Source organism: Microtus oregoni, unplaced genomic scaffold (genome assembly GCF_018167655.1).
Source record: "Microtus oregoni isolate MIOR12 unplaced genomic scaffold, Mior012 000069F_ref0000032, whole genome shotgun sequence".
Taxonomy (NCBI): Eukaryota; Metazoa; Chordata; class Mammalia; order Rodentia; family Cricetidae; genus Microtus; species Microtus oregoni.
Window position 1 is genome coordinate 1,350,433 of NW_024543976.1, and position 12,294 is coordinate 1,362,726.

General features: G+C 42.8%; 1 protein-coding gene across 2 annotated transcripts in view; it reads right to left on the minus strand.

Moving 5' to 3' along the window:
* Positions 1 to 5,646: 5,646 nt before the first annotated feature.
* Positions 5,647 to 12,294, minus strand: part of LOC121440611 (WD repeat-containing protein 7-like) — a 284,512-nt gene continuing 277,864 nt past the window's right edge. The window contains exon 27 of one of the 2 annotated variants that reach the window (XM_041641378.1): positions 5,647 to 8,223. In XM_041641378.1, the coding sequence (XP_041497312.1) occupies positions 8,020 to 8,223 (204 nt within the window). In that variant the 3' untranslated portion in view covers positions 5,647 to 8,019. The remainder of the gene's footprint in view (positions 8,224 to 12,294) is intronic. The other variant, XM_041641377.1, reaches the window with a different exon arrangement.

The following is a 12,294-nucleotide window of genomic DNA, read 5'->3' on the forward strand; positions in this document are numbered from 1 at the left end:
AGATTTAAAATCACCTTGCTGAAAAAATTCTGGGAGTGGGCTGGAAAGTTTCTGGAGGTGGGGAACTTATTCTGAATGTGGTTGGCCACCTTCCTTGGGGCTGTGGGCTCACACACAGTGAATTAAAAGGAAACATATGAGTGCTATTGTTCTCTCCTTGCTTCCTGACTGGGGACACAATGTGACTGTCTGCCTCATGCCCGTGATGCCCCCTCTAGAATCACTCTCAGCACCATGCTTTCATTGACACACTATTCTACACCCTTAAATTATAAGCCAAAATGGACCTTTAGGAATTTGGTCGTCATAACAATAGGGCAGTAACTTATAGACTGGCTAAGGGGAGTTAAGTCTTGTGACACTTTTGTGCAAGTGGGGGCTCAAGTTATGGTGGGGGGACTCCAAAAGGGGGAGACCTCCAAAGCTGGTTTCTAATTCCATTTCAAAAATTTCAAGTTTCTAGAGTATCTTTCATATTAGCCAATAAATTTAAACATATATATATGTATATATATATATACATATATATATATATATTTAAAAAACCTTCCCTATGGAGAAAAGTATCCATCGGAAGAGGCAGTATCAGCAAAAGGTAACCAGGAGAAGCAGAGGGACAGACATGGCTACCCAAGGGGGAAGGATGATCTACTCCATGGGACAGGCCAGCAGTACCGCATGCTGTTAGGTCATCAGTAAAACCCAGGGCTAAGGGCTGTGACTCTGATTCTGCCCCTAAAGATATCCATTTCTTAAGAGAAAAATCCTAGCTCTTCAAGTATACTAAGTAAAACCAATCTATGGACTACAGTACTTAAAAAAAAAAACCCACCTTGTCTCTGTGCCTCTGTGTGTGCTTTGGGGTGGCCGTGGGGTTAGGGTTAGTGTGCACATGGCACAAGAATGGACATCAGAAGTCACCCTTTGCCATCCTCCATGACCTAGTCTTTTGCTGTTTGCCACTGCATAGGTTACATTATCTGACCCTCAGGCTTCTGGGGATTTTCATATCTTCACCTTCAAACCTCCCCACGAGAGCAGTGGGATTTACAGCTGCACACTGCTGTGTCTGGCTTTCTGAAAACAAAGGTTCCGGGGATCCGAACTTGGGTTTATGGAGTTATCGCTCCAGCCCATGAGTTAGTTCGTTTCAACACTCACCTTTTTAACTCCACTGTTTCATGGTAAATATAGTCCTATTATTTGTAAGTAAAAATCAATGTAGCTTGAGCCATTTAAAAATTTGACCCCATGTTTATAATTGCAAAGAGAAAGAACAATGTCTGCAAAGACTCCAAGTCTTTTGTTGTGCCTATCCTCTATGCCAAGTAACTACAATCTTTGGGCATTCAGCCACATGTCTTTGCAAAAGAATTATCCCACCTCAATTTATTGATTGTTGACATCCTCTTATAGAGGGAGGAGACAACCTTAGGACTCTCCCCAAAACATCCAGCCAATCATTATCTGTTATGCATAAATCTGCCTTAATGCGTGTGGCCCCTGAAGAATAGGGAGTGAGGAGGCTCCATCTATGCGGCTTTAAAGACTTTTCAGGTGTGTCCTGTGAGGGGAAGCATTGGAAGTAACCTGTTGCCTATACTATATAAAAAAGCCCAATAAACTCCTCAGTTCCCCAGAGTGATTATTGGCAGAAACATGCTTTGGTTTGTCATCGGGGCCTCAGGAGAAGGGGTAGATGCTGCTTCTATCTCCCCACAGGAAGGAATTTTAGCAACAGTTGTTTCTGTTTAACAACATTTCCTTCATCTCTCTAGAGGATTTGGCCGTTGTTGTCCCTCACCTGAGCAGCTGCCATCAGCAGGTGAGCATTGTTAAACAGCACTAATAAACACGTCCTTGCCTTACTTGATATTGTGTCTTTTTGGGATCCCCCATATACGCTGTTATTTTCACCAGTTCTCCCAGGTACCTGTTGGTGAGGTCTCATAGCTCCTTTGCGATCTAGCTCTTTCCCAGTCAGCAGACCCAGCCTTTCAGTGGCTGGGTGATAGTGTGACTTACCTGGTCAGCTGGTGTGATGGGTGGGAGAGGAGGTAGGGACATGCACTATTAGCCTCGGGAGATGGAAAAGGACACTAAGGAAGCACTAAGGAGGAGGGTCCACTGGAAGCTGGTGATTAAAGATTGTTAAAGGGCATCAACCTGTGTCTTTGCCCATGTTCTATTGCTGTGATGAGATACATGACCGTGGCAACTCTTACAAAGGAAAACATTTAATTGGGACTGGCTTACAGTTGCAGAGTAGTTCATTGTCATCATGGTGAGACATGGTGGTATGCAGACATGGTGCTGGAGAAGGAGCTGGGAGTCCTACATCTTGATCCGCAGGCAGCAGGAGTCTGTGTCCCACTGGCCAGAATTGAGCTTATAAGACCTCAAAGCACACTTCCGCAGTGACACATGTCCTCCAACAAGGCCACACCTATTCCACAAGGTCTACTCCCTGTGGGCAAAGCATTCAAATACACAAACTCTTGGGAACTATACCTATTCAAAACACCACGACCAGAAAAGCCCTTTCTGTTTCAACCAGGGTTTTGTTTTGGGGCAGTAGACTGTGAGGTCACTAGTTCCACCTGTCCTGGAACTCCACATCTCACTGGTGAGTACTGGGCCGGATGCACATCTTGCCTGTGGCTGTAGAAAAGGCCCTCTTTGATGCTGCCACAAGTTCTCTGGCTCTCTCATGTTTAGTTTTGAATTGGTGGCTAGTCACCCTTAGCCGTGCATTGTCTCCCTTCGGAGCACTAGAATAGCCATCTAAACTGATTTTTTTTTTTTGAGACAGAGTTTTTCTGTAGCTTTGGAGCCTGTCCTGGAACTAGCTCTTGTAGACCAGGCTGGTCTCTAATTCACAGAGATCCGCCTGCCTCTCCCTCTCAAGTGCTGGGATTAAAGGCATGCGCCACCACTGCCTGGCCTGATTGCTGTTTTAAACAAACTATATATTTATTTAATGTGCTTTGAGCATTGTTTTCCCACATCTATGTATGTGCACCATGTGTGTGAGTGGTGCTTGCAGAGGCCAGAAAAGGGATTTGGGTCCCCTGGAATTGAAGTTACTGCTAGTTGTGAGCCACCATGTGGGTGTTGAGAATCAAACCCTGGTCCTTTGCAAGAGTAGCCAGGGCACTTAGCCTCTGAGTCATCTCTTCCACATTATCTATGCCTGCTATGGTGGTTCTTCTAATGCCACCCTCTATGGGAGCCTCCGTTCAGAGGCATCATCAGTGAGTTTTAACAATTCTACATCTCCAGTGTGCTGGAGGCTATGTTTGCCTTTTACTTCTTGTGGGTCAATGGTTCCAAATCCTGTTCTAGAATGCTTTCCTTGGATACTCCTGGTACCAACTGTCATAGGCTGGGCTCTTTGGGATGTAGACTGAGAGAAGCAGGAAGTAGGAAGGGGAGGAGGTAAAGAGGGAGAGACACTGGATATAGAACATTTTGGTATAGTAGTCTCAGGCTCAAGGCTGCAGAGGAAACGTAAGTCAAACAAAGGGAGGGTTTGATTGTGTTGCTGTGAATGAAGGCTCCAGCTAACCTCCAGTGCAGTTCTGGAGCTGTGAAGACATATGTTCTCACATTTCTTCACATCTAAAGGTTTTGGTGAGAAACAAGGTCACTATCGCACCAGGCAGAGAGGCTGGCGAACACTAGAATCTTGGCGCTCTATCGTGCTCAGAGCTACTCTAGAGTGAAGGCATTGGAAGGGATGTTCAGAGTGAGGCTAGAAAGGAAATCTGACAACAGATCACCCTGCACTTTCCAAAAGGCATGGCCAATCATTTTTGTTCGTGCTCAATAAATTCTAAGTGTCTGCTAAAAATGTTCACTTACATTTATGGAACACTTAGCAGATATTGCTTTTTAACGGTGTAATCTCGCAGATTTAACAGTGCAGCATCCACTTACTTGATACCGTAGATGGCAAACCAGGCATGGTATTGCAGGTTTCCGCTGGGGATTCCCAGATTATCCAGCAGTCTTGGCTATCTGCCTTCTTACTTTGCAATAACCCAACTGAACATCTCCGGCTGGACTTACCTCCTCTGAACAGAGAGCGTTTACTAATGAGAGGGAAGGTGGGCAAGTTGAGGCTGTACTTCAGTAATCTTTTTGGCAAGCCTGACGAGAATCAGCTATGAGCACTACCCTATTCTTAGGATTCCTTTGTCCTTCTGAGCTTGTCTGGAAGGTCTGGCAACATAGACATCCTTGCCTTCTTACCTGTAGGAAAACAATCCACGTCTGTACATGCATGTATGAATAAACCCAGATCTTGCTGGCAAGAACGGCCTGAGTTGCTTTTCCTCTTTTCACAAAGTTGCAAAGCCTCTCATTTAGAAGGGTCTGGTTAGGGTTCCCAAATGATATGCTTACCAGGATTTGGGAAACTAGAAACCATTTCAGCTCTAAAGGTACATGAATCCCTTTCCTATGCAAAGGGTTGAACCAAATGAGAAACCAAGTCTAAGTCATGGTCAGAATCGACACGAACTGCAAAATGTTCTAGAAATAAGGAGTGTGAATACCTGTTATCCTGATATATTCATACTTTTGACTTTACAAAATTTAAAAAAGATGATACCCTCAAATACCCAATGGCAGGCTCTGATCACTTAAATAACAATTGCAAACACAAGCCCCTCAATAGGTCGTCTCTCTTCAGTTTGTAAACAGCGGAAAGAACTGGAACATCTAATTTTTGAAATTCTTCTGGCTTCTCTGTTTGACCTTTGGTATTTGTATGTATTGACGATCTCTAAACCCTTGTACAAAAACACCTTGAAGTGTCAAGCTTTAAAAATGAGTCTTTTCTTTCTCCTGTGCAGCTTGTATTATCTTGGCCTTGTCAAAATATATTCTCTAGTTAGAGGGTGGAAATATTTCCCTCCTGGCTCTGAAGTATTGATTTTCTCCACCACTCAGTTCTGTCAGTCAGGCGGAGGGGTGAAAGGTGAAAGTTCAGCCAGCATTGCTTGTCTTTACCTTCCTATTAATGTCATGCCCTTTCCGCATTTGATCAGTTTATGTGATTGCCAACCACACAGAACTGTTACTGCTCTTATTTTCCTACAAGGCCACATTTAAGTTATTGTTGTCTAATTCCTGGGGATGATGATGCTGCTATACATGACCGACGAGTCCAGCTGCTCCGTGAAAGGCACGAGAAGTACGGCCGGTATTCACTTGCAATGCTCTGTGGGTGACGAGAATTTTTGTTATTCTTACCTCAATGATTCAAATTCAACTTCAAACCGAATATTAAATGAATTTAATGATCTCAGTCTGGCTCCCAGGCAGTAAACCCGGGCCACGAGGTCTGACAAGGTTCAATCTGGTACAGTGTCGATCTGTTTAGGTACAAGTGAGGCTGGAGATAAAACAACATGCATGCAATTGCCCTGCCCAAGCCACAGAGGGTGCTGTTGAGTTTCTCCATCTGGTCTCAAGCTTCTGATGGGTAAGAGCCTTTGCCGCTGCTCTACCGTCCTCTGAGGAAGTAGTTGCCTTGTCTGCAACTTGCTCTCCAATGAAATGAAGAGCTAGAAACATGAGGGCAAGAGGAGCATATGGTTTCAACAGAGCATGTTTAAGAGGAACCACAGTAAACAGTAAAAATGGGACAAAAGCAATTTTCAGTACAATTCTGTTTATTTAACACAAGTATGTACACATCAATCTTAAACACATAGAGAGGCTATCAAGTGGAGTCGTCTAGAGATGTCTTAGGAGACAGACATTTGAATTCATTCACTATATGCAGTTCAAACATGACGATTTTCACACCAGTGTACAAGAGGTCACTTTTGCTTGTAAATTACCAGGGAAGTCACATAGGCTTTATGCTTATAAGGACAGGTCCAAATGCTGTGTCAACAAAATCAATAGAACACTACAAGCGCACACTGGAATGACAACACCAAGTTTGCCCCGGTGTTGAGGAATATACGCTGAGATGAAGCTGCGAGCTGTGGTTGTCAAACAGCCAAGGAGAGCATTATGTAAATGAGAATGTAAATGCACTTCTTCAGTTAGCCATTCTTCTATCAAGGAGCTTTACAGTTGGTGTGCTCCTCCAACTATACACACAGGGCACGGGAGGACTGTCTCTGTGACCTCACTGCTTTGCACCCAACCCTACGACAGGCACCATCTGCTGTTGCTCTCTAGTTCAGCGCCTTCCTGAAGCATGGAACACTTTGCTTAACAGAATGTCTAAGATTGTGTTTGTCCCATCATTCCAGACGGTTGAACTCTTCCCTCTGAAGTTCACAGAGTAAACCTGTGCTGGGCAGACAGCAGTCTCTGGAGCCCGCTGGACATTTCCCCATCCACATTAAATAGATCCGCTTGCTCACCACAATCTACACTGTACAGCTCTTGATTTCCTTCTTGAAACCTACATATATAATCATTATAAATATGATATACATGCGTGTGAAATAAAATAACTTTTGAAAGAGTCCCAACATTGAGACAAACCAAGGGACAGTATGGAGTTGCCACCAATGAAAAGAACATACATCGGTAGGCAAAAGACATTCTGAGGATGTTAGCTTCTTCACATATTCCTTAAAGTACTGTAAACTATGCATTTATTCATGGACCTTGAACCTACTTTCCTACATATTACACAAGTTTTGACAATCTATGAGTTTAAAACTAAATGCTCTCATTTTTAGCTCCCCTGTTAATATCACATATTTTCTCTGAATTCAATAACTCCTTTTTATTTTTGTATTTAATAAACAATCTTGGGTAAGTGTCCTTAATCAACCAACAAACAAATCAACTCCCTGCTGCTAATATATATCAAATTTTTAGGAACAACTCACACAAAATACTGTGTTATGGATTTTTTTCTTCCATTACAATATGAGCAACATAATTCGACACAGAAGAAAATGGAGTTAAAGCTCGTGTGGTAGCGCAGTGGACACTTTTTCTGTAGGTCCACTCGGACACACTGGCAGTCTCACGCTTTTCTGCTCACCAGAACAATGTGTCTACGCAGTTATCAGGTTCTCAGGTGTGCACTTAAAGGAAATGCCTTCCTGGTGTTCCTCTATTAGCCGGAATTGGAAAGCGGGGTGGAAAGGACCACTGTAACATCGCCACACATGCGGGAGCTGCAGATTGTGAAGTTCCCGAGGAGGAGGCCTTTTCTGCACAGAAGAATCTATTGTGACATGGGGAAACCTCCACTGTACAAATGTGCTAAACTTGGTTCTTTGTTGAAAGGTTAACCCCTTAGAAGGTTAGTTATAGTCAGCACGTGGGGAGTAGGGATTATCTGTATTTTAAACTATGAGACACACTAACATTTGAGCAGGAAATGAGCATTTTAGAAAGCGAGCTATCTGGAAAACTATTTTCTAAGAGGAAAAATACATTTTTTTCCTCATTAATCTCAAATCGAGATTGGTGTTACTGAGAAGGTAGTGGCTAAATTCGAGGAAGTGGAACTGAGTAACTGCCTATCAACTGCTAGCAGAGAAAAACCAATGTAAACATGAAATAGGTTTGGTAAACAACAGTAAGTGTGGGAAACCCAAAGGGAAGTAATTTCAATAATGAGGACTCGCATCGCCCTAGAATCCAGGTCAGAGCTGAGCTGCCAGGGCTGACAATGAGGATCAGGACTGGGGCACAATCACAGTGGTTATTGATTTTCAGGCTTTCCTTACATCAAGCAACAAGAGCATCTCCGGGAACCACGAGCTCTCCCCTCCTTTCACTGGCAGGGAAAAACTACCCAGTGACAGAATGGCCACATCCTGTTGAGGGGTATGTGTGCCTTTAAATCGATAGGTCGCCCGTGTGGAGTCTGCCCCCAAGAAGCATGCGCAAGTGACACAGACCTGGCCATGGCCCCTGGACGGCATGGAGGAGGGCAGGCAGCAAACAACAGTCCAGTACGAGTGAGGACAGCAGCGTCGGCCTAGACAGTATAGAACGTACAGGCAGCCAGGGCAGCAGACAGCGGTATTAGACCATGAAGCGGTGCTCCTTCCCGTCATGGGCCATAAGGATAACATTCCGGTTGGAAGTCCAGATGAGGCGGGCCAGCCTGAGGGCGTTGTGGGAGCCAGGCGATGCTGGTTGTACTGGAGGAACCTGGTAGGTCTTAATGCAGCGCAGCTGAGGTGCCGAGTTCAGCATGCCAATGCTTCCCAGGAGTGATGTGTTCATCTGTAGGGACAGGGACACACATGTCGGTTTAGACAGCTTCCTTCTTCCTCCAAAGACAGTGACTTATTTCTTCTACCCACCGGCTCCTCCTGAATGGTAATTCACATGGAGTTTTGAGTTATTCTAACTCGAAATGGCCCCTCTCAGTAGATTTCAAATTGGCACGATGCCATTTATGTGAACACATAAACCTTGAGAAATTTTACTCTGTGAGCAGAACCTGACAGTAGAGGGTCCATTGATCTTGAGGAAAAAAAGCTAAATTACGGCTGCTAAAAAAACAGTTCAAGTTAGACAATATGTGGTTTATAATTAGCTGAGGAAAGTCAAGTACAACCATGTTGTAGCTAGACTGAGAGCTGACTGGGCCACACCCTAAGCCCCATTCCCATCATCACCCTCATTGCTCCCATCTGCCTTTTCAAATGCTTTGGAAAAACATCCCATGTATGTAAGTATAGTATTTCGTGTGTGCACACATGTGGTTGGAGGTCAGAGGTTCATGTCAGGTGTCATCCGCAATCACTCTCCATCTTACATATTGGGGCAACATCTCTCCCTGAACCTGGGCCTCACAAATTTAGCTTGTCTAGCTAACCCACTTGCCCAGGGGATCCCCCCCCCCCAACCCTTTCTCTGCCTACTAATTTGCTGGATTTTCAGAGGAGCTACCACACCTGCCCAGCATATATGTAGGTGCTGGGAATCCAAACTCAGCTCTACAGTGTGCTGTGGGAGCTCCTTTCGCTCCTTCAGCCAGTAGCCTTTAAGATTTCAGTCCACTTGGGCGTGGTCTCTTATACTATAAATGCAGCTGTAAATCATGGGCTCGCTCTCTTGCTTCCAGCTCTTGCTTCTGGCTGCTAGCCTCTGTTCCTGTTCCCCATCGTGCAGAAAACTGATTTAGGACAGTGATCTGGAAGTCTTCCCTAAATAAATAACCCTTTATTATTCATAATTCTGAACTAGTGTGGGATTATTATGTGACTTCTGCATCATCAGTGCTTTACCCACTGAACATCTCAGTCCTCAGCTCCTGCTCATTTCTAAGAGAGAACCCAGAAGCACTTTCACCCCACCCCTCTGCTGCCCTACTAAGGAGAGTATGTTTTCCATGTGTACTGACAACACCTTTTTATTGCTTGGACATTTTTGCCTTTTTGAGGATTTCCTAAGTTTAATAAAATAATGTGATTTTTCTTAATCCATTCACAAAAATGAAGACAACATAAAAATTGAAGATTATGAGCAACTATGTAATTAGATGAAGGTGATGAATATAAAATGGTTGTTGTCTAAGTGGGCTGGTTTTGGAGCCACTGAATTTGAAGGTTTCTTCAAGTTCTAAATATTACTTCGATGACTTCAATATGCATTATTTGTGCTACCATAAATCACAGAGAGAACATTCTGAAAACTGGAAGGAAGCCTTGGAAATAATCTTCCTCTGAACTAATATTCACTTCCTATTCCTCTGGTGAATAAAGCTTCATCTACATGGATCACATGCTAGTTCTGTGGGCAAAACATGCCTATCATGACCCAGCTGCACGAGCAGCTGAAATCCTAGCAGATCTTGGGACCTTTAAGTTGTGTTATTGTGATACCATGCTCTGAATTTGGATCAGCACAAAATACAGGCCATTCCTTTTCCAGCCCTTCTCAGGAGCAGGATGGTGTCAGAGGGCGTAAATCATGGCATCTCTAGCAGGCCGCGTGCAGGCTCCACTGACATTTTCACAATTTAAATCATCTTGAGTAATAACCCTTTTAAGATGACTAATGTTACTGATTTTCCTGCATTAATAATAGTGCCGAGCACAACACAAGAGGTGAAAAAAAAATCACTAGTGTACGAGGTCACATTTTAAACCAAATGTACGGTCATGGTTAACTCTTTCTGCAAAAGTTCAGTTCAAGATAAGCAGTACCTCACCTGTCATCCCTCCAAGGTCTCTTTTCTGGTTTCCTTTTCTCTTTTTCCTGAAAAAAAACTTTATACTAGATAAAAATCTAAGCCTCACTGCCTCATGGAGGCGTCCCACTGTGGAACATGTCAGTCACAATGGTGAACCCGATTAGCTAGTATCACACCTACAAAACCTACCAGTATATAATTAGTCCTCTGATAAAACAGAGCTAATTGAACTAGGAAATTGTTGGTTACAATTAACTGGCATTAACGGATGTACTGTGCTTTAAAAATATGAGTTCTCAGTTGACAAAGAGCTACAAAGTATTTTTCATTCCTTATGGATTTCTTTGAAAATATGTATGAAGCTTGCTATCGGCTAGTGGCTGAGGATGCAAAGGGCATATAATAGGTTCGGTATGTGTGCCTCAACGTAGCCATTAAAGGAAACGGACTGAGAGCTGAAGGACGGGAGTATCCTGTAGAAAGGCCATAGATGGGCAAATTTTATGAAAAAAATCACCGCTATATCTGGATGCGATAAGCTGAGTCATCCCTGCTCTGTTCAATGCCTCCACTGAACGGCCTTCCAACCTGGAACAGATATGCCGAGTTCTCGAAGGCAAACACTGTTAGAGCTGTGCTGATGAAGACTCACTTGCTCACTGGTTTCATTTCTCTACTGACCACACTTCCTACCCCCACTCAAAGGAGGATTCCTGAGTTTCCAGGGTGAATGTTACTTCTCACTGAAGCAATGACCCATTCTGCTAGACAATGTTATTTTTTAATTCATTGATGTCTACCTATAAACTATGCTAAACTCAAGGAAACTTAATCTTTGAATGAAAGCTACATGGAATTAGTTTTAGCAATATTAAGCATTTTCTCTAATTAGGGTATTATAAATATGACATATGAAAATTTAAATAAAATTATAAAAAAGAAAAGATCCTCCAAACCTTACTTTCTTGTGATAATCACTACCAGCATTTTGATAAACAACCTGTGAACATCCCAGTTCACTCATATACCGTGCATACACATGCACAACGCATGCACCCACACAAACTATTTATGCACATCAATCACACACACCTGGCACTAATATGCAAATTGCACACACAATTATACACACACACAATGAATGTAGTGCACACTGTGCACATACAAATCATATGTACTCACAAGCAAGGAAGCACCCTGTTCTCACGTGCACACTGCATGCATATACTATGCACACATATCATATGCAAACTGTATACACACATAACACACACACACAGATCTAAGAAACAGGCTCACATTAAAAGCACTTTTATAATCTGCTTTTTCAGTTCAACACATGTTAAGGAAATCATCGTGATAATGACAACAGATTCCCATCACTGTTTTTGAATGGCTGAGTGGCACTCTACCGCATGATGGAGTAAATATAAAGAAACCCATCCCTATGCAATTTATTAACATTTTTGAAAAACAAGATTTACTTGTTAGGTGGTATTGGTAATATCTGCATGAGAGAATTAAGGATGTTTTTCATTACCAAACTTTTCTCTCTGGAATACCAAATAGATATACTGAAGTGAAATATTCAAATTGTAGGAAAATGGTTTATTGCTGCCATATTTAACAGTTAATTATACAGAGTGACTAAACTCCAACGGCAGCTTCTCCCTTTCCTTCAGAAAGATGCATCACAACAGTAGTTATGTGAAGATTATTTTCTGAACAGAAAAACACACACAGACAGATATAATTCATCAAAACAGAAATGTTTTAATGCCTTCCCCAAAGTAAGCGGTGCTGCATGCAAACCTTCTACCGGGTCTCACTTGAGTAATTACCCAACCAATATTTCTCATTAACACTCATTTCTCAGCAAAGATTTTACAGTTGATAGTTTTAGTAAGGCTCTGTATTAATAAGACTTCATTAAGTTTTCAAAATATATTATAGTACACTTCCTGGAACGATCAGGAGTCTTCTCAGACACCATTAGAACTGAGCGGCACGTATCTCTGTCAGCGCAGCAGCAGCAGATTTGCCCACTGCACTTAGACTCTCTTTAATTCCAACAGAAGCCACCACAATCCAGGAAGAGCTTGGATTTTCCCGGACAGACAGAATGGTCTTTTTTCTGCCTGCCATTTAAATTT